The sequence below is a fragment of the Thamnophis sirtalis genome, unplaced genomic scaffold (assembly GCF_051295495.1).
Source record: "Thamnophis sirtalis isolate CommonGarterSnake01/CBP01778 unplaced genomic scaffold, rThaSir2_p1.2 scaffold_5, whole genome shotgun sequence".
Lineage (NCBI taxonomy): Eukaryota > Metazoa > Chordata > Lepidosauria > Squamata > Natricidae > Thamnophis > Thamnophis sirtalis.
Window position 1 is genome coordinate 97,065,876 of NW_028261385.1, and position 19,489 is coordinate 97,085,364.

Genomic DNA, 19,489 nt, shown 5'->3' on the forward strand with positions numbered 1-19,489 from the left:
TAATTGAATACATCGCCATTATCCTTGGCTTGGGCAAAGTGAATGTAAGACTTGAGCAAAAAAGTCTTATTATCCATCATCCAATAGGATCCACCATCCAATAGGATAATGTTACAGGATCCCATCTGGGACCCAGGATAACGTTGTCGGATCCAATCTGGGTCGGTCCCCTGGACCCAGATGGGATCCTGCAACATTGTCGTATTGGATGGTGGATCTATTGTTGGATAATGGCTCTATTGGAATCTATGTAGCAGAAGTTCCCCTGAAGATGGGCTCCAGCACGAATCCAAAAGCTCGGAAGACCAAACCTCCGGTCTCGGTGACCAACTCAGATTGGATCCTGCAAAAGCACCTATTCTCAGGGGGAAGTTTGGAGGGAGCCCCCCCTCGGAGGGCGGCCGGACGAGCGGTCGGTCCTCTCTCTCCTTGCAGAAGCGGCCTCTGTTAGGCTCCCTCCGACTCGACTGGCGATTCCCTCGCGGCTGCTCCGCCCCACCCGCCCACATTCCCACACCCTCGTGCCCCCCCCGGGGGGGTTTGCCTAGGCTTCTCCCGTCCCCCGGCAAGCGTGTGCCTGAGTGTATGAGGGTGCCGGGGGCGGACTTACACCTTTCCTGCGCGGAAGGGGGGGAGAGGCGGAGGGGGGAGAACCTGGCAGAAATTCCCTGCCCCGAGTTCTCGTTCGCTCGCGCTCTCCGAGGCTGCAGCATATGGAGCTAGGAGGACCGAGGGAGAGCAGCGGGCGCTGAAGGCAGCTGTGCGAAGAGCGGAGGGGGGGTGAAAACGGAACAGCGGAGAAAGAGGAGACGAAACTTTTCTCTCAGCTCTTCTCCGGCCGTTGCCTCGCTCGCTCGCTCTCTCGCCGTTGCCCGTTCTGTGTGTGCGCGTGTGGGGGGGCATTGGAGTTTTGGAGACGCCACCAGCGCTGGACATGAACGAATCGCGGAGAGTAGCCACCCAGGAGCAGGGGGCAGCCGGCGTTGCCGCCGCCTCCTCTTCCTCGCCGTTGGAGGGTCCGGAGAAGAGGCGGAAACCGCGGAAAGGCAAAGGGGGGGCCGGCAGAAGAGGCCCTCCGCGGGAGGAAAGTGGGCCAGGTAAGTTCCATTCCCCCCCCCCCAAACTATAGGGATGAGAGCAAGAGGGCGCGCGCCTTAGCCCGGGCAGCAAAGTGCAGGGTCTCTTTGGCGGGACACAGGTGGGCGGCTTGATTGGGAGGAACAGCCCCCTCCCCAGCTTAGAGGCACGTGTCTGTGTGCTTGTCTGTGCGTGTGTGTGTGTGTGTGTGTGTGTGTGTGGCCGCGCGTTGATTCTCCCGCCTCGTCCCCAACTCCAGTCGAGCAGCAGGCCGGTTGGCCCCGGAGAAGGTCCCGCACACGCGCGCTTGTTTCTTTTCGCCCTAAGCTTTGGAGCCTCCAGATAGCCGCTCCCCGCGTAACGGCTTACGACAGTTTGCGTGCATAGCCGCTAAGTCGAGCGCTCGCTTGTATTGTCTTGCGAAATGGGGAGAGGGGTGAAGGAAGAGCAGAACACACACCACAGAGAGAGAGAGAGACCCACCCCTGATCAGCAATCCTGGGAACGCAAAGGAGTGGCACAATTCTCCTCACCGCTTAGCCGGACCGTACAGGCAGGGTGAGAGCAAACCCTCGCGTGCCTGCCGCGATAAGCTGCTGTTTGGGAAGTGGTCGTGTGCAGGTTCTTGGTTAGATGGGTTCAGATCTGGAGAAACCATCTCTCTCTCTCTTTCTCTCTCTTTCTCTCTCTCTCTCTCTTTCTTTCTTTCTTTCTTCCCGGCCATGCTCCCTAAAAGGACTTCTTTTGCCTACTTTGAACTACCTGAACTAGTTTCCTCAAGACTCGGTCCAGCTGCTCCCAGAATAACTTAACCTGAGATTAAACATACCTAGAATTGCTCTGTAGAAAGGTGCAAAGACTATTTATCCTTCAGCATTTCTTGAATTCCTGGGAGGCATAGTTGTCTTTACGGTTATACACATCCATAATACTGTATTCTTTTATCCTTCCTACTGTATTCACAGTTAATGATGATGAGGTGGTTTTTTATTGTGTTTGTAATCTCTGCTTTGCCTGCATGACAACCCTGTGAGGAAGGTCTGCCCAAATCGACCCACAAAGTTGGTGATAAATTGGGTTTTATATCTTAAATCTTCAGTGATTGGTAATGCTTGCTCCATGATGCCTTTCTCCAACTTTTCTCCAACTTGCATAAATTCCATTTCGTGAAATATAGCAGTGACCGTGTATTTGCACTCATGGACATGGATGGATTGAATTGTGTTGCTGTGATCTGATAGTAGTGTCAATACATAAAGTGGAAAATGCCTTTTAATGCACGCTTCAGGTTCAAGTTTACATTCTGATAACCACAAACAAAGTTGAATAAAGGAAGACTTTTGCATGTAATACAGCAGGTAATTGCTTTGCCCTAGTTATTCTAGAAGTGACATCTTGCATACTATATTCATATGTAAGAATAATTAGTTACACTTGGATTTTTTTAAAAAAAAGCACTGATCTTGTGTGACTTACTACTTAGAAAGGCACGTCATGCTATTCTAGACAGGAGAAGATAGAACAGTGTAAATCATGTCCAATTGTTTCTTTTTGGAGGATAATAAAAGTTGGTCTAAATTTACAAAGTTGTCTAAATTTACAATAATTAACATCTCTTTCACATCCATTAGCCTTATGAGCTTTGCCAGTGCATCTGGTAATGGTCGTGTGTTTGGATGTTAAAAGCGGACTCTCACTAATAATGCTATATTGGTGGGATATTTCCAGCAGTAGTTCCAGCTGTTGAACATCTGTAGCATGCTACTGAAGCAGTGCTAGTTTCAGCAGCCTACTCCCAAAATCTCCAGAGTCTGGAGAATAAGGGCATGACATCTTCCCAAGATGAATAATATTGAAGAAGGCAGAAGTCTGAAAATAAGCAGTCAGATATCGTAGTTTCTTTGCCAGTCTGTCCTGTTAATTTTGGTGTGACTTAAATCAAGCAGATGTGTTTACCAATGAATCCATTTAATTTCATTACTTCCAATGAGTTCCAAAATGATATATTTTATTATATATTGCATAATCCTCTGCGTGTATATTCAGAAGTAAGCTTCATTTGCTTAAATGTGACTGACTTGGAAAGAAGTAACTGTAGCCTTGAACTGATAAACCTGATGTTGTTTAAAAGAATTTGAGCAGGAAAATCTCTAGTTAAGACCTTTCCTCAAATGTGAGCCTGTTAAGTGAACATTAGTAAACTTTTTTTAGACCTTATGTTTTCATTTGCAACCAATAGGAATGACAATACTCATTATCCCAGAAGACCATGTAAGAGTCAGTGAAATAGTCTAGAAAAATCACTTTGGACATTTGAAATAGGTCATGTAAGTGTTAATTGTCCTGTTTTATATATTAATCCATGGTCAGTGAAGAAATTAACAATTTCCATGGACAAGCTCTTTAAATGAGAGGTTCATAAGTTGTATCCCAAAAAAAGTTCAAGGAACATCAAAGAAGAAGAATACCCTGTTTCCCTGAAAATAAGACCTCCCTGAATAATAAGTCCAATCGGGCTTTTGAGCACATGCGCTCAGATAAGCCCTCCCCCCAAAATAAGCCCCCCATGAAAATATTGCAACACAGCAGCAGCCTTAAGGTGATCATGCTCTCCGTCTCCTGAACTTCAAAAATAATAAGACCTTCCCAAAAATAAAGCCAAGTGCTTAATTTGGGGCATCAAAAGACTTCAGGGAAACAGCAGTTGACTACTGCTTTTCTTGCAGCTGTTTGCATATCTTTGCAAAATTAGTGGGGTTAAAAGGGTTCCTGAACAACTTAAATGAAACTCAAGTATTGTTTGGAAGTAGATGAAATAGAAACTTTCCCTTTTTTTAAATGTAGGAGGATCCAATCCTGGTTGCCAGCAATCCATTTTCACCATACAATAACCCACATTAAGTCTTCAAAATGGTTTAGACTGGGGACTGCCAAAAGGGAAATATTAGTTTTCCCTCAAATATAGATATCTTTGTAAACCTTTTCAGATAACCCAGCTGTGATCCAAACATCAATTAAACTTAAAACGTGTTTTTGCAAATGTGTGTAAAAGACTATAAGACAAATCTCATGATAACAAGCAGTCAGTACTAACACTGGGGATTGGTTTGCCATTTTAATAGGAAATAATAACATCTTTATCCATACTTTACCTACATATCTATTCTCTATTCCATATTAATGTATGCTGCTAACATTTAATGTTTGAACAGTGGATCCACTGATACATTTGTGAATCATAAAAATATTTGTCTTTGCTTCTTATTTCAAACTAACATGTGAATCTTGAATGTGGGGCTTTTTTGAATGGTTTGGAACAAACCATTCAAGGATGAGTATCTCTATCTGATTAGAGTATCTCTAATCAGAATGTCTGTAAATAAGTATGCCTATTTGTATACATGGGGCCCTTGAAGAACTGTATATATGAGACTCTTGAAGAACTGTGTGGGGTAAACAATGTTTTTTTACATTTTGTTTTGTTTTGTTCAGGAACAAGAACAGATAATGTTATAAGATAATCTTGTAAAATGCTGCCCTCCCCTGTTGTTTCCTCAAACTGTTGATATTAATGGCTTAATTCTGCCATAATTAAAAATAAATCAAAATGTCCTTGTTCTAAGCACTGAGAAATTCCATGGGGAGCTTCATCTGGTAGCAAGTTATACCTGTAATTTAGTTTAATTTAATGGTATTTACAGATTTTTAGTATTAAATGGTGAGGGGGGGTGTTTGGCAGAATGTATTTATTGTTGATTTTATTGAGGCTGTGCTCCCAGTTTCTGCTGATAGTAAAAGATATATTTGTTATAATAAATATTTTTCCTACAGATATAAACTTCTGAAACCGAACAAGCTTGTCTAGACTAGAAATCCTAACATCATGTTTTGTTTTGTTTTGTTTTGTTTCCTAAAATGCAAGAATGTAATGAGGTATTATGCAAATGCTTTAGTGGAAGATGATATCAACTAGGATACTAGGAAGTAGCTCTTTACTTTCAGAACTAAGACAATTCCATTGACAAAAGTTTTAAAAGATACCTAATGAAATTAATTCAGAAAATGAAAAAATTATCTAATGTAATATTTTTCTTATCAAATTGTCAAACACAATAAGCTTATAACCAAGCAGCAATTCTTGAAAATAAGTTCTAATATTAGTAGAGAAATGTACAAATGAGACAGATCCAGACATTGCCTTTTTTCACACATCTTAATTTTGAGTCATTGGTTTTGAATCTTTTATTAGCAAAGGTCATTGTTCATATTAACTATGTCTTGAATTGGAAGTAGTACAAATGCAATGCTTTCACAAGTGAAATTAGATGTAACTAAATTTCCCTAATTTAGTCACATTCCACTTAAGAGCTTTGGTGTAAAGATGAGTTTCAACCACTTTTTTTTTTTTTTTGCAGTATGACACTGCTGTAGGCAAGTATAATAGAAAAGTTTTTAGTCAAACATGCTACCAGGCAAGGTTTTGAGGAAAAAAGGTTGAGTATTTGAATGAAAAGCAACCAGAAGCTTCCTTACCTATAATTGGCTCTATTACATTTACAGGTACTACACATAATAGTTGTAGCTTAGAAAACTGATGTGTATTAATGCAGCGGCCTCCAACCTTTTGGGCACCAGGGACTGGTTCCATGGAGAGAAGTTTTTTCCATGGACCAGAGGGGGCGTGGCATTGCATGTTGTCTGCATCCTGCGGATGTGGCTTACTTTGTTCCCAGTTTCAGGCATAGCATAGCCCAGCACCGGTCCACAGACTGTGTGGGGGGGGGGATGTTATTTAGTGTAAATATATACAGCATATGTAAAGTTAAAGGTTTCCCTTGCACATATGTGCTAGTCATTCCTGACTCTAGGAGGCGGTGCTCATCTCCATTTCAAAGCCGAAGAGCCAGCGCTGTCTCCGTGGTCATGTGGCCGGCATGACTAAACACCAAAGGTGCATGGAACACTGTTACCTTCCTACCAAAGATGGTTCCTATTTTTCTACTTGCATTTCTCTATGCTTTCGAACTGCTAGGTTGGCAGAAGCTGGAACAAGTAACGGGAGCTCACTCCATTATGCAGCACTAGGGATTTGAACTGCCAAACTGCCAGCCTTTCTGATCGACAAGCTCAGTGTCTTAACCACTAAGCCACCATGTTCCTATATTTCCCCTATAGAAGTTAATTGGAAGCTTACAAAGATACCAACATGCTGAATTGATACAATAGTTATTATAACAATCCTTGACTGTAATTGTACATTTGCATGTCAGAATTCATTAGGATAAGTTGCCCATATATATAGTGAGTAGAATAACCCCAATTTAAAGAAAATAAAAATAAAAAAGTTAATGATTTTCTAGGCAGCTTAAACCTATTGACACGGGCTATGTTCCATCAACTCCTTAGAAATGCTCATTTTTATTCTGCACTTACATGGCCAAGTGCATTCAGCTGCTTAACTTGATTTTTGTCCTCTTGTCTGTTTTAACTATAAAAATATTTCCCTTTTGAGAAAGGGAAAGATTATGTACCATTAAATGCAACCCTCCACTTGCAGTGCCTGACAAGAAAAATCAAACATAGAGGGTCCAGATCGTAGAATATAAATTACTCAGTACAAGACAGTTCTTTCAAACAAGTGTTTGAAGCTTTATGGTATAATCTGCTGTATTCATCTGGATACATAATGTTTTCTTAGATGGTCTGCATACAAGAGAATTTTTGTTCTTTTTTAATCCACAAATCTCCATGGAGCAAATACACACATTATTTGTACTAAGTTTACATCAGCAAGGATATGCACATTTTTCATTATAAAAACCCTTTCCCAAAACTTGCTATAGATATAGTCTTTCCTTGGTCAGAAATAAGAAATACCTATGGTCACAGCCATATCTAATTATGATAGATTATGCTAATTATAACCAAAATAGAATTTTGATTTGGTAGTATTTAGTTATGGTAGAGTTTGTTGATTGTTTCTGTTTTATTTATCCGTGCATAGAGGAATTCCTTAGTTTCTATATCCCTCTTGCCACTTTTTCCATAAGATAAAACTTGAAAAGAGTTTGAAGATAACATACTATTCCATCTTCCACAGAAGAGGGATAATGCTGAAATCTTATTTTTGTATAGTATTGCAAAAAAAGATATTCAATATGATCCTGTTTACTTTCTCCCCTTAATATTCTGTTTTGTTCAATTTATGCTTAGTTTTTTAAAAGCACGTTTCCTTAGTAAGCAGAAATGAATATTTCTTAACATTGTAATTTGCCGTGAAGTTTCTCCCTTTCATGGTAAACCCATTGCAGACAATATTAGTATATGAAAATGGTATTATCATCTGAACTATCATGTAAAGACTTTGAGTAAACTGTGCATTAGAGCTATGAAGAAGACTGAGTTCTACATGCTTCTCTTCACAGCTGACTAAGCAATCGGAGAAACTAGTCATGTGAATCCACCCTTACAACTTCTATAAAAAATTAACTTATGAATCAAAGTTGATGGTTAATAAAAACAATTTTTGTAGTCCTTGGAATTGTTTGGTCATGATAGGTAAGGGGCACAATCTTAAGCTTAATGAAGCTTGAGTTCCACTGACATGACTTGTACTGATGTCACTGTGAGGACCTGGACTTTTTTTTTTATAAGTTAGATAAGAGTGCATGCAGTAGGGAAGGGGGATTTTATGTAATAGGTGTAGGGCCATTTGCAACACTGGAGATGTGTGGATTGCAGTGACTACTGCAATCTACTGCAATTCTAGGAATTCTGCTGTGCAACTGAAGTTTTCTCTCTCGCTCCATTGTTAAATAACTCAGGGGTGGAACAGAGTGCTCTGAGAAGTCATTCTGTTGAATAACATTTTGGATGCATTGGCATATTATGAAAGAGAGACCTGAAATGCACTTTTAAAGAAAGTGTAGTAGGTAAGCACGCTGTCTTAATTTCGTTTCCTCCCTCCAAATCTCAACTGGTCCGTAAAAGTACAGGTAGTCCTTGATCTACAACCATTCCTTTTAACAACCATTCAAAGTTACAACAGCACTGAATTACAAGAGGTTGTGCAGGCTTTGGAGCAGTATATGTATATAATGGTTAACTAGATGAGAAGGAATAAGCTGAGGCTGAAGCCATAAAAGATTGCCATATCTGTCCTTTTCTTGATGGAGCAAGTGCATGCGTGAAGCAGTGGTGGGATTCAAATTTTTTTACTACCAGTTCTGTAGGTGTTGCTTGGTGGGCATTGCTTGGCTTTGTGGGTGTGGATTGGTGGGCATGGCAGGGGAAGGATACTGCAAAATCCCCATTCCCTCCAGATCAACTGGGACTTGGGAATATTTATGTATTTATGAAGAATGCAGAGTTCTGGGTTCATTTGTGGCCTTCCCAGCAACTTCAAAATCCACAGGGGAAGCCAGATTTGCTTAATGGCCACGTGATTTGTTTAACTGTGACACACACAAAAGATCATGAAATCAGGTATAGTTCACTGAACAAACACCTTGCTTAGCAACGAAAGTTCTGATCCCACTTGTGGTCATAAGGCAAAGACTACCTGTATGTAAGCTTGTAACAAACCAACAAATTTCACTGTCCCATACACATTCTAATCCCTGTCTCAGCATATATGTCTGCTGTTCTACTGATAAAAAGTCTTCTCTTTTTAATAGTTTTTTTAAAGTTTGTATATCAAAGATAGAGAAAAAGCCCTTTTGTAGTTGAGTATCAATTGCAACAGCATACCACAATTACTTTAAAAAATGGCTTCTTGTCTTTAGCTTTCCATTTTTACAGGAGAATCTAAGATGTGAATGGAGGGATCTTTTACTCCAATTAGTTTTGCATCTTCTGACTTAAGCTTTAATTGAAATGGCAATGCTAAAATTTGTATAGCGGCTGGTATAAAAAGTAACTTTGCAATAAAAGTTTTACATACTTATGAGCCATGGTGGTGCAGTGGTTAGAATATAGTAATGAAGGCTACTTCTGCTGACTGCCAGTTGCCAGCAATTTGGCAGTGTCATTCTCACCAGCTCAAGGTTGACTCAGCCTTCCAAAGCTAGTAAAATGAGAGTCCATATTGTTGGGGAAAATATGCTGACTCTGTAAACCACTTAGAGAAGGCAATAAAGTACTGTGAAGTGGTATATAAGTCTAAGTTCTATTATAGCAGTAGCAGTAGACTTATATACCGCTTCATAGGCCTTTCAGGCCTCTCTAAGCGGTTTACAGAGAGTCAGCATATTGCCCCCAACAATCTGGGTCCTCATTTTACCCACCTCGGAAGGATGGAAGGCTGAGTCAACCCTGAGCCGGTGAGATTTGAACCGCTGACCTGCTGATCTAGCAGTAGCCTGCAGTGCTGCATTTAACCACTGCGCCACCTTGGCTCTATTGCTATACAGTAGACTATTTGTAAAATAATAGTCTTACATAGATCTCACAAAACCAAACTTGGAATAATCCAGAGATAAAAGATAAAGTTAAAAATGTTTTCAATATTGTAAATAGTGAATTAAAAATAAATACCAGTCTTCAATTATGAAGAAATTTGGAAATGGGCATTGATGTATTTTTTCTCTCTCTGATACTTTAGCTGTTTTTCAAATGTTCCTGAACAAATGGATTTTCTTTGGCTTGTTTTTTAAATGTAGAACAATTGGGTCTTCAGCAGTGGGAGGCATTAGTGCTTATAAATACAGGTGGTGGGGAAACTGTGAAACTTGGGAGAGAACATTAATAGAAGTTGACTTTTTGCCAAATGAGATCATCAAATGGCTACACTAAGTATGCACATAGGCTGCACAATTTGTGAAGCAGTTTAGAACACATAAGATTCAGCTAAGATTCACTATGGTCATAATTCTAGGAAATATTGTATATAGAATAATATTAAAAGTTCCAAAGTAAATTATGTTGTAATTTGATCGCAATTTTGTTTTTGAGCACATAAATATTTAATAATTTAAAATTAGCTTTGTAGTTGAAATTTTGAATCCTTTACCAGACCAATTGAACTGATAAACATATATCAAAATGTAGTACAAATTATTTTGGACTAATATACCTCCATAAACTAATCGACAAGTCATTCTTATTTTGAGTGATTCATAGCAATTCAGTTTTTAAGTTATCAGCACATAAATCACTGTGACCAGTGATCCAAGAACAGCTGTCTTTCGAAAGCACTTCTTATTTCAGAAGCTACTTGGGCCTCCATTGGAAAAGGTGAAACTGGGAATACCCTTCAAGTATGTACTTGCTCCGTCGAGAAAAGGACAGATACGACAAACTTGTCAAGCCTCAGTGTGAGTTTATTCCTTCTCATCTAATTAACCATTGTATACTGCACATATACTGTTCCAAGTCTGCACAACCTATCTAGATTCAAATGTAGAAGTAAAATGTATCTACACCAACTATTTTTTTCTTGCCCATGATCTAGCTGTATTGTATAGACATCTAAACTAAGTTCTCCCTATCATGCACTAATGACAGTGAGGCCATCATACTGCTTCCTATTTAGGTTGGATGTCCATAATTGTTAGTCCACGACATACAGAGATGTGATTTCCCTGGACTAACAAACCACAGGATCAGAAAGCTATCAAAATACAACCATATTGAGTGATGGAATTTCACTCAAAATCTCCTGAAGGTGGCTTCTATGGCTTCATATGGATGTTGAAAAGCTGATACTAGTACATCCTAGTTCAGTAGCTAAGGCGTGGTCACCTAATAATATTCATTTGACATGGGCACCCAGGTATGGTTGGAAGTACTCCAGCCCTATAATTGATCTACAAAGGCACAATGAGTACCCAGAAGGCATACAAAGTCACTGTATGATCAAGGAGGAGTTATACTGCTCTTTCCAGATGCTGCTCCAAACCCAGGCTTGAAATCCAGATTGCAATCAGTTTCTTTCAGGAGCATCTAAAGCTCTTCAGACACCACACAGTTAGGCTTCTTCTCTAAGAATGGGATATTAGCAATAGCTGATCATTATTTAGAACCCATTGAAAAATTCTTAGAGATTTTTTTAAAATTACATTTTGGGCCCAACCAAAATGTATTGGGCAGATTGAATTAAAGATAAATGCCAAATATCAGAGAACTTGTACTTGGATATCATATTTGTCCATATGCTTGGAGGGTATTACATCCAGAAGAATCTGACATGGAGATAGATGATGTTAGCATCAGATATAGTACAGCAAAATCTAAAGTAATGTTGCTATTTTTTAGATTTGAATATTGCCTTACCGACTACTAGAATTTTACTAGCCTGTGACATTTTATTGAGCTCTTAAAATGTCATCATTTCTTATGGCTTAGCTAGTTTTAAATGTATTGTGTATTATGGCTTAGCTAGTTTTAAATAGTGCCTTTTATGAAGTAAACTAGCAAACAGATAACTCCTGATCATCTACTACAGCTAAATTCATCTATGCTGAATTAAATTGTGGCTAATAATCTCTTATGGGCCCTCTTCCTATTAAACGAACACAGAAACTAGATTTATGTAACATAGACATGCATTTCACAAGATGATAGGAAAAAAGTGTGTGTTTTTTCTTAACATTCTTAAATATTGTCTCTGCCATCAGGTCTTCTGTAATATGTAAAATATTATCATCTTGTACATTTATCAGCTAAGAGAGATGAGAGAAATTGGTTTTGTTTCACATTTAATGTGAAATTATAGCATTTACAAAAAATTGAAATTGTGAGGCCTGCAGTTTTCTTAAATTTGTGATGCAGTGAGATTAAAGAGTGTAAAATTCTATAATTTTAAAGATCACAAATATACATACAGAAGAATTCACTTGCCAAAAATGTATGCTTGAAACCACCTCTATCAAGAATTAACATTTCCATTTTATAAATTATTATTTGTACTTATTAATAAAATGTTATTTTATTCCACCTGGTTATACTTAATTCAAGGGGGCTTGAGTAACTCAGTTCACTACTTTTCTTTTCCCAGTCTGCATATTCAAAAAAATGAGTGTTGTACTCCCTTTTGGTAAGGGAGTTACCATTGGAAATAAGCCAAGTGGCAATCTCTTATGCAAATATATAAATATAAATTAAATAAAAAGTATAAATGGTAGACATAATTCTTGCTATAGAGTTGAAGTGAATTATCATTTATTCACTTTAGTTCCCTTGTTACATTGGAGTCCAGACTATTTAAAGACTATTTAAAGAACTCCAGGAACATGCAGGATAGAAAAACATATTATAGATGCAGCAGTCCTCAATTTACAACTATAATTGAACCCAGAACTATAGTCATAAAGGTGATCCGGTTGCCAAGCGCCCAAAATGCAATCATATGATTGAGTGGAGGCAGAGTATGCAGCTATCATGACTTTTAAAGTGTAAAATACCTTTTTTTTGGGGGGGGGTCTATTATAAATTTGGTTGTTACTAAAAGATTGGTTGTAAGTTGAGGACTACTTGTAATTATTTTAATTTACTGTTAATAACAATTATTTTGATTTTGTGACAAGGTTTTTTCTTAAATGTTCCTATTGCCTCTACCTTCAGGTCTTCTGTAACATGCAAAATATTTTTTACATATTTATATGTAAGGATTTGACTGGAAACATCCATAACAATTGCAACTTATAAAAGAAACCCAGTATATATAAATATAAATTTAAAAATATATAAAAATATAAATAAATTGTAGCTTGCCATCAATAATGTATGATGAATAATAATCTAGTCTTGTGGATTGTGTATCCGTAATTGGTTCTTGCTGAAACCCCAGAAAACAATCTTTCTTTTCAATGTTACCTTTCCATATTAATTATGATCTTACAATTAAATAAGGTTAACTTACCATATCTTTCATAATTTAAATACATGTTACAGGAGTTGTGTGTAATCCATGCAACTGTGACAATTTTCTTGCTACTGCTTTGTTGAACAAATTGTCCTGACAGATAAAATTCTACAGAAAGGAAACAGTATCTTGTGCCTTGCAACTCATACATTATTTAAGGCAGAGATACAGGGCAATTGTTTGTCCTGTTGACCTTAATCTGCCTGCATTATTTGTACCCTGGATTGTGTTAAAGATCGGAGGAAAGGGGTTTACAAGAAGAAGATTAGAAACTTGTTTTTCTTCCTTTTTTCCTTTTGTGACTAATGAATTAGCTTTTGTGACTAAAGCTAAACAAACCAAGATTCCATTTCAGTTAGAGAAAAAGAAGTCTAGCATAGAGAGGAAGAGCTGGGAATTATCATAGATAAGAGTAACCATATTTTCAAGTAAGATAGGATAATTCTTTGGGCAAAATAATCTTTTGAAATGAATAACAAATCAATCTCCCTGGGGTTTTTATTCCATGTAAAAATATTTATGCACTTCCGTCATGGCAGTATTGGAAAAGAAAACACTTTAACCTCATGAATGTCTTCAGATATATCAGAAAATATTTAAAAATAATTTGATGATTAATCTTCATAAAATGAATGCAGCCCTCTTAACATCACGTCAATTAACGTCAGTTACTAGGCAATCAACTTTTCCCTGGAAATAACAAGAGCTACTCTACAATAGTTAGTGGAATGTAAATAAAACGGTAAGGACATACCGGTACTGCTTTTGCTCAGTTTACAGTTAATAATATCTATGTACGGAAAGATAGTTCCTGTATATAATAGGCACAGAAACTCTTCTAGACATTGAGCAAATATTGATGGGAGAGAAAGGGAGAACATACCTAGTGCTTGATTTTAAAAGTGGAAATGTGTTAAGCTATGCAAAGAGGTTATGAAGAGGTTATCACAGCTATGTTGTATGTACTGTATGATGTCTCCTTTGAGAGTGGGGAAAATACAAAAAGGAGAAAGAAATTCTTATAGAATCAGAAGTTTCTGAATGTCTTCAGAAGCTCCATGTACTGATTTGTTTCAAAGAGTTCCAAGTATGATCTTTGGAGAAAAGTTTCCCCATTTTCCATGTTAGTTGACCCACTGAGAAATGAAGCCACAAATAGAGATGAGCATTAATTGCTCTCTGCATTTGCCAATAAATGCTTTGATTTTTAAGAAGAAAGTATCCACTTATGGATGGATGGATGGCAGGTGCCTACCAACACCTTAGAATTCTGAACATCAGTGATGATTGTGGCAGGGCACTGAGTGTTCTGGAAATGCTATGAATTCTTAGCAAATCATTGTGCTATTAACAGTCCAAAAATAACAAGAATGAATGCAATCCTTAACAGTGCTGATAGTTTTTATCATTTTCCGTTATGATAGAAGAAAGTAAAACAAGTATCAGGAGTTTGTATAAATTGTTCGGGCAACACAAGAAAGGCACCAGCACAATAGATGTATTTTCTCTCTTCTACTTTCTAAAATATATTGTGATCACATATGCTTTCATACAGGTGAAACTCGAAAAATTAAAATATCTTGCAAAAGTTCATTTATTTCAGTAATGCAACTTAAAAGGTGAAACTAATATATGAGATAGACTCATTACATGCAAAGCAATATAGTTCAAGCCGTGATTTGTCATAATTGTGATGATTATGACTTACAGCTCATGAAAAGTGCAAATACATAATCTTAGAAAATTAGAATATTGTGAAAAAGTGCAATATTCTAGGCTCAAAAAGTGTCCCACTTTAATCAGCTAATTAAGCCATAACACCTGCAAAGGGTTCCTGAGCCTTTAAATGGTCTCTCAGTCTGGTTCAGTAGGAATCACAATCATGGGAAAGACTGCTGACTTGACAGTTGTGCAGAAAACCATCATTGACATCCTCCATAAGGAGGGAAAGCCTCAAAAGGTAATTGCAAAAGAAGGTGGATGTTCCCAAAGTGCTGTATCAAAGCACATTAATAGAAAGTTATGTGGAAGGGGAAAGTGTGGAAGAAAAAGGTGCACAAACAGTAGGGATGACCGCAGCTTGTGCATCCTGGAGAGGATTGTCAGGAAAAGGCCATTCAAAAGTGTTGGGGACTTTCACAAGGAGTGGACTAAGGCTGGAGTCAGTGCATCAAGAGCCACACACACAGAAGGATCCTGGACATGAGCTTCAAATGTCGTATTCCTCTTGTCAAGCCACTCCTGAACAACAAACTACGTCAGAAGCATCTTACCTGGGCTAAAGAAAAACAGACCTGGTCTGTTTCTCAGTGGTCCAAAATCCTCTTTTCTGATAAGAGCAACTTTTGCATCTCATTTGGAAACCAAGGACCCAGAGTATGGAGGAAGAATGGAGAGGCACACACTGCAAGATGCTTGAAGTCCAGTGTGAAGTTTCCACAGTCTGTGTTGATTTGCAGAGCCATGTCATCTGCTGGTGTTGGTCCACTGTGCTTCATTAAGCCCAGGGTCAACACAGCCATCTACCAAGAGATTTTGGAGCACTTCATACTTCCTTCCACAGACGAGCTTTATGGGGATGCTGACTTCATTTTCCAGCAGGACTTGGCACCTGCCCACACTGCCAAATGCACCAAAACCTGGTTCAATGACCGTGGGATTACTGTGCTTGATTGGCCAGCAAATTTGTCTGATCTGAACCCCATAGAGAATCTATGGGGCATTGCCAAGAGAAAGATGAGAGACATGAGACCAAACAATGCAGAAGAGCTGAAGGCCGCTATTGAAGTATCCTGGTCTTCCATAACACCTCAGCAGTGCCACAGGCTGTTGGCTTCCATGCCATGCCGCATTGAGGCAGTAATTGCTGCAAAAGGGGCCCAAATCAAGTACTGAGTACATATGCATGCTTATACTTTTCAGAGGTCCGATATTATTCTATGTACAATCCTTGTTTTATTGATTGCATGTAATAATCTAATTTTCTGAGATTGTGGATTGGGTGTTTCATGAGCTGTAAGCCATAATCATCACAATTATGACAAATCATGGCTTGAACTATCTTGCTTTTTTTCTCATATATTAGTTTCACCTTTTAAGTTGCATTACTAAAATAAATGAACTTTTGCACGATATTCTAATTTTCCGAGTTTCACCTATATGTGTAAGAATTGCATACTGGTAGTCCTCAATTTATGAACAACCATTTGAAATTATGATGGACCTCCCAAGGGCTAGTTGTGATATCTGACCCCCCCCCCCATCTCACATGATCGCATTTCAGGTGCTTAGCAACTGGCCCACATTTATGGTCATTTGCAACATTCCATAGTCACGTGACCATAATTTCCAATGCCTTTTATTAGAAGCCAGTGTTTACCTACAGTTTCCAGCAAAAAATATTCATTGCAGACAATGTATTTGTTTAACAATCATAACATTCACTTAATGTTTGCAGCATTCACTTAATGAAGGGAGGCTCAGCCAATCTCATTGTACACATGTTGTACTCTGACAATAAAAGGTTGAAGTTTGAACAACTGCCAGAAAAATAACTGTAAAATCAGGTGAGATCACATTGTGACCCACTTAAGGACCAGCATGATTTACAACTGTAATTCTGGGCTCAATTATGGTCGGTCATTGAGGATTATCTGTATGGTACTGAAACCAACTTTGTTTCTTAGATGAAAGGCTATGAAAGTATAAAAGTGAACTTTTATGCTTACTGGATTATCTAACAACAGAACAATGATTCACGCCCTTACTTTTTCATTTACAAAATTAGTTTTTTTTGCTTTCTGTGTTGTTTTTGTTAATGCAGAGATCTTTTTAATAAATTCTCCCTTTACTTTTAATGTTTTAAATAGATGAACTAGTATTCCTACAATGTCACACATTGCCATCAACTTTTTTTCCTTTTGTAAACAAAACAAAAAGGCACTTTTTTATATATAAAATATCATTTACAAGTGCTTTCTTGTTTTCTGTAATAACTGAATAAATTCGAGAATGGTATTGATGTTGATTGTTGAAGATATAACATTTGGTTATGGCCGTGTCTACCTTCTTGTGGGAATACTGCATTTGTAAATAAAGAAATAAATATATTCTTTTGGGCCTCAGAAAACAATATAACTTGGGTTAGATGTTGTTTTCAATAAAATTCATAAATAATACAGTGTTAGATAATTTTTAGAATAGACATACTGAACTCACTAAGATTAACGAAGGATCTTTTGATTTCAGTTCTTTTGCATGACTAATCTGGATCCACTCTCTAATTTCCAGTATTTATGTCTTACCTTTATATAAATAACACAACTATTTTGGTATTGTTGTTTTTTAAATGAGCAAAATTGACCACACATTTGCGTAACTTTTTAATTGCCTCTGTTCACTGTCTATGACTAATAAGAATAGTTTCCAAAAGTTTAACAGGAAAGTTTTATAAGGATTGTTCCTCTTTTTCTCTCTCTCTCTTTAAAGTAATGAGCTAATGCTTCCTTGGGCAGTTGTATTTAGGTGATTGAATCAGGTTGTCTCATGGAAAGGAGAGATGCTATCTCCAAGTGATGTCACTGGTTATTCTACAAAGGAAGAAGTGAGTCTATCCTTCTCTTTGCAGCTGCTTTTAGATTTAATCGTGAGCAGTGTCGTAAAATATTGCAAGCCACCATTTCCACAGAGTTCTTATTGAAAGCATTAACTTGTATCTGATGGCAAAAATGGATTGCAATTCAAACGGTATGCATCTCCCAGTCAAAACAACGCATAGGATTTTAAAAGATATAAACACGGAGGTAGCGAATTGCAAGAAGAAAGCTGTGTAACTTAGTTTGGCACCTAGGTTTGGCCACCAGAGGGTGCTCCACGAGCAGCACATACTAAAATACACACTTTATTTGTTACTTTTTATATATTCATAAGAATATATAAACTGTGAAACTCAGCGTTAACATATTCTAATCCATACAGTACATTTTTGGGAAAACATTCTGTTATCATTCCACAGTAAGTTATATTGCTTTGGCTAGGCTGATTATCGATAAAATATTTTTTACTAAATTTTACCTTTAAAAACAGAGGTGGTCTTTTGGCTTTTTTATCCTTGTAATTTATCTATTAAAACCTCAAGTCTGAAAGGATGCAGAATTATTTGAATTAGTAATTTCCGTACTACTTCCTAATGTTATTGTTTTGTTTTTAACAGTGGTTGTTTATCTGGAAAGTAATTTTAATTGTTGTACATTTAGTACATTTGGTTTAAATTTTTTATTTATTTGTCAACTTTGTCTGTCCCTTTCATCCAAAGTGATAGTAAAACAAGAACTGAAAATATTGCTTAAGCTAGTTTCCAAATAGGTCAACTCACACAATTTCAAGGTTACATTAAATGGTTCAATTAGATAATCTGGAACTAAAGATAGTTTTGTATCCTATAATGAACCCAAGTTAGATGAGCCTCATTAATATGTATATGCAAGGTTAAACCTTTTAAACTGTTAAATGTATACACGCTGTAATTCTGATCACATTCTGGACTTTTCCATTTAAACTGATAGCAAGGAGGCAACTGCTTCCATTAGACAGCTGTTGAGACTTAGAAAAGGTGTGTGTTTTACACAGTCAGAGACTTCCTTAGCTTTATTCATGCCTGACTGACTAGAGAGGATTATGGAAATGGCAACTTTTAAGACAATCTGTTAAAGAGTTAGAAAGGTCATCCATTTGTTCATGTTCACACATGCGGTATACGCATTCTGATGGAGAAAGGCAGATTCTGACTCAGAAGCTGAGATACTGATCTTGTGCAATCTTGAGTATGGAATAAATTCAGTATGAGTCAAAGACATGTTCCAGAACATGTTTTCTTCTCTTTTTTCATATATATATATACTGTACATATACCGTTCCAGGTCTGCACAACCTATCTAGATTCAAATGTAGAAGTAAAATGTATCTACACCAACAATTTTTTTTCCTGCCCATGATCTAGCTGTATTGTGTAGACATCTAAACTAAGTTCTCCCTATCATGCACTAATGACAGTGAGGCCATCATAGATTACTGCTTCCTATTTAGGTTGGATGTCCATAATTGTTAGTCCACGACATACAGAGATGTGACTTCCCTGGACTAACAAACCACAGGGTCAGAAAGCTATCAAAATACAACCATATTGAGTGATGGAATTTCACTCAAAATCTCCTGAAGGTGACTTCTATGGCTTCATATGGATGTTGAAAAGCTGATACTAGTACACCCTAGTTCAGTAGCTAAGGCGTGGTCACCGAATAATATTCATTTCACATGGGCACCCAGGTATGGTTGGAAGTACTTAAGACTTTCATTTTTGAAAGCATTGTTTTTTCACATCACTTCTTCACACCTGCCTAAAACTTTTGCACAGTACTCTGTGTGTGTGTGTGTGTGTGTGTGTGCGTGTAAAAATTTGCCTTTATATATATGTATCAGATAAAATTTGCAGGCATGGAAAAACTACAAGGTCTATTGCATTCTTCATAAATTAAACTCTATTTTAAACCT

The 19,489-nt window shown here is 37.7% G+C and overlaps 1 protein-coding gene across 4 annotated transcripts in view; it reads left to right on the top strand.

Moving 5' to 3' along the window:
* Nucleotides 1-655: 655 nt before the first annotated feature.
* The window catches only part of NRG1 (neuregulin 1), a 170,194-nt gene continuing 151,360 nt past the window's right edge, over nucleotides 656-19,489 (top strand). For 2 of the 4 annotated variants that reach the window (XM_087716236.1, XM_087716237.1), the window contains exon 1: nucleotides 656-1,097. In XM_087716236.1, coding sequence (XP_087572362.1) covers nucleotides 935-1,097 — 163 coding nt within the window. In that variant the 5' untranslated portion in view covers nucleotides 656-934. The remainder of the gene's footprint in view (nucleotides 1,098-19,489) is intronic. The other 2 variants (XM_087716235.1, XM_014060355.2) reach the window with 1 other exon arrangement.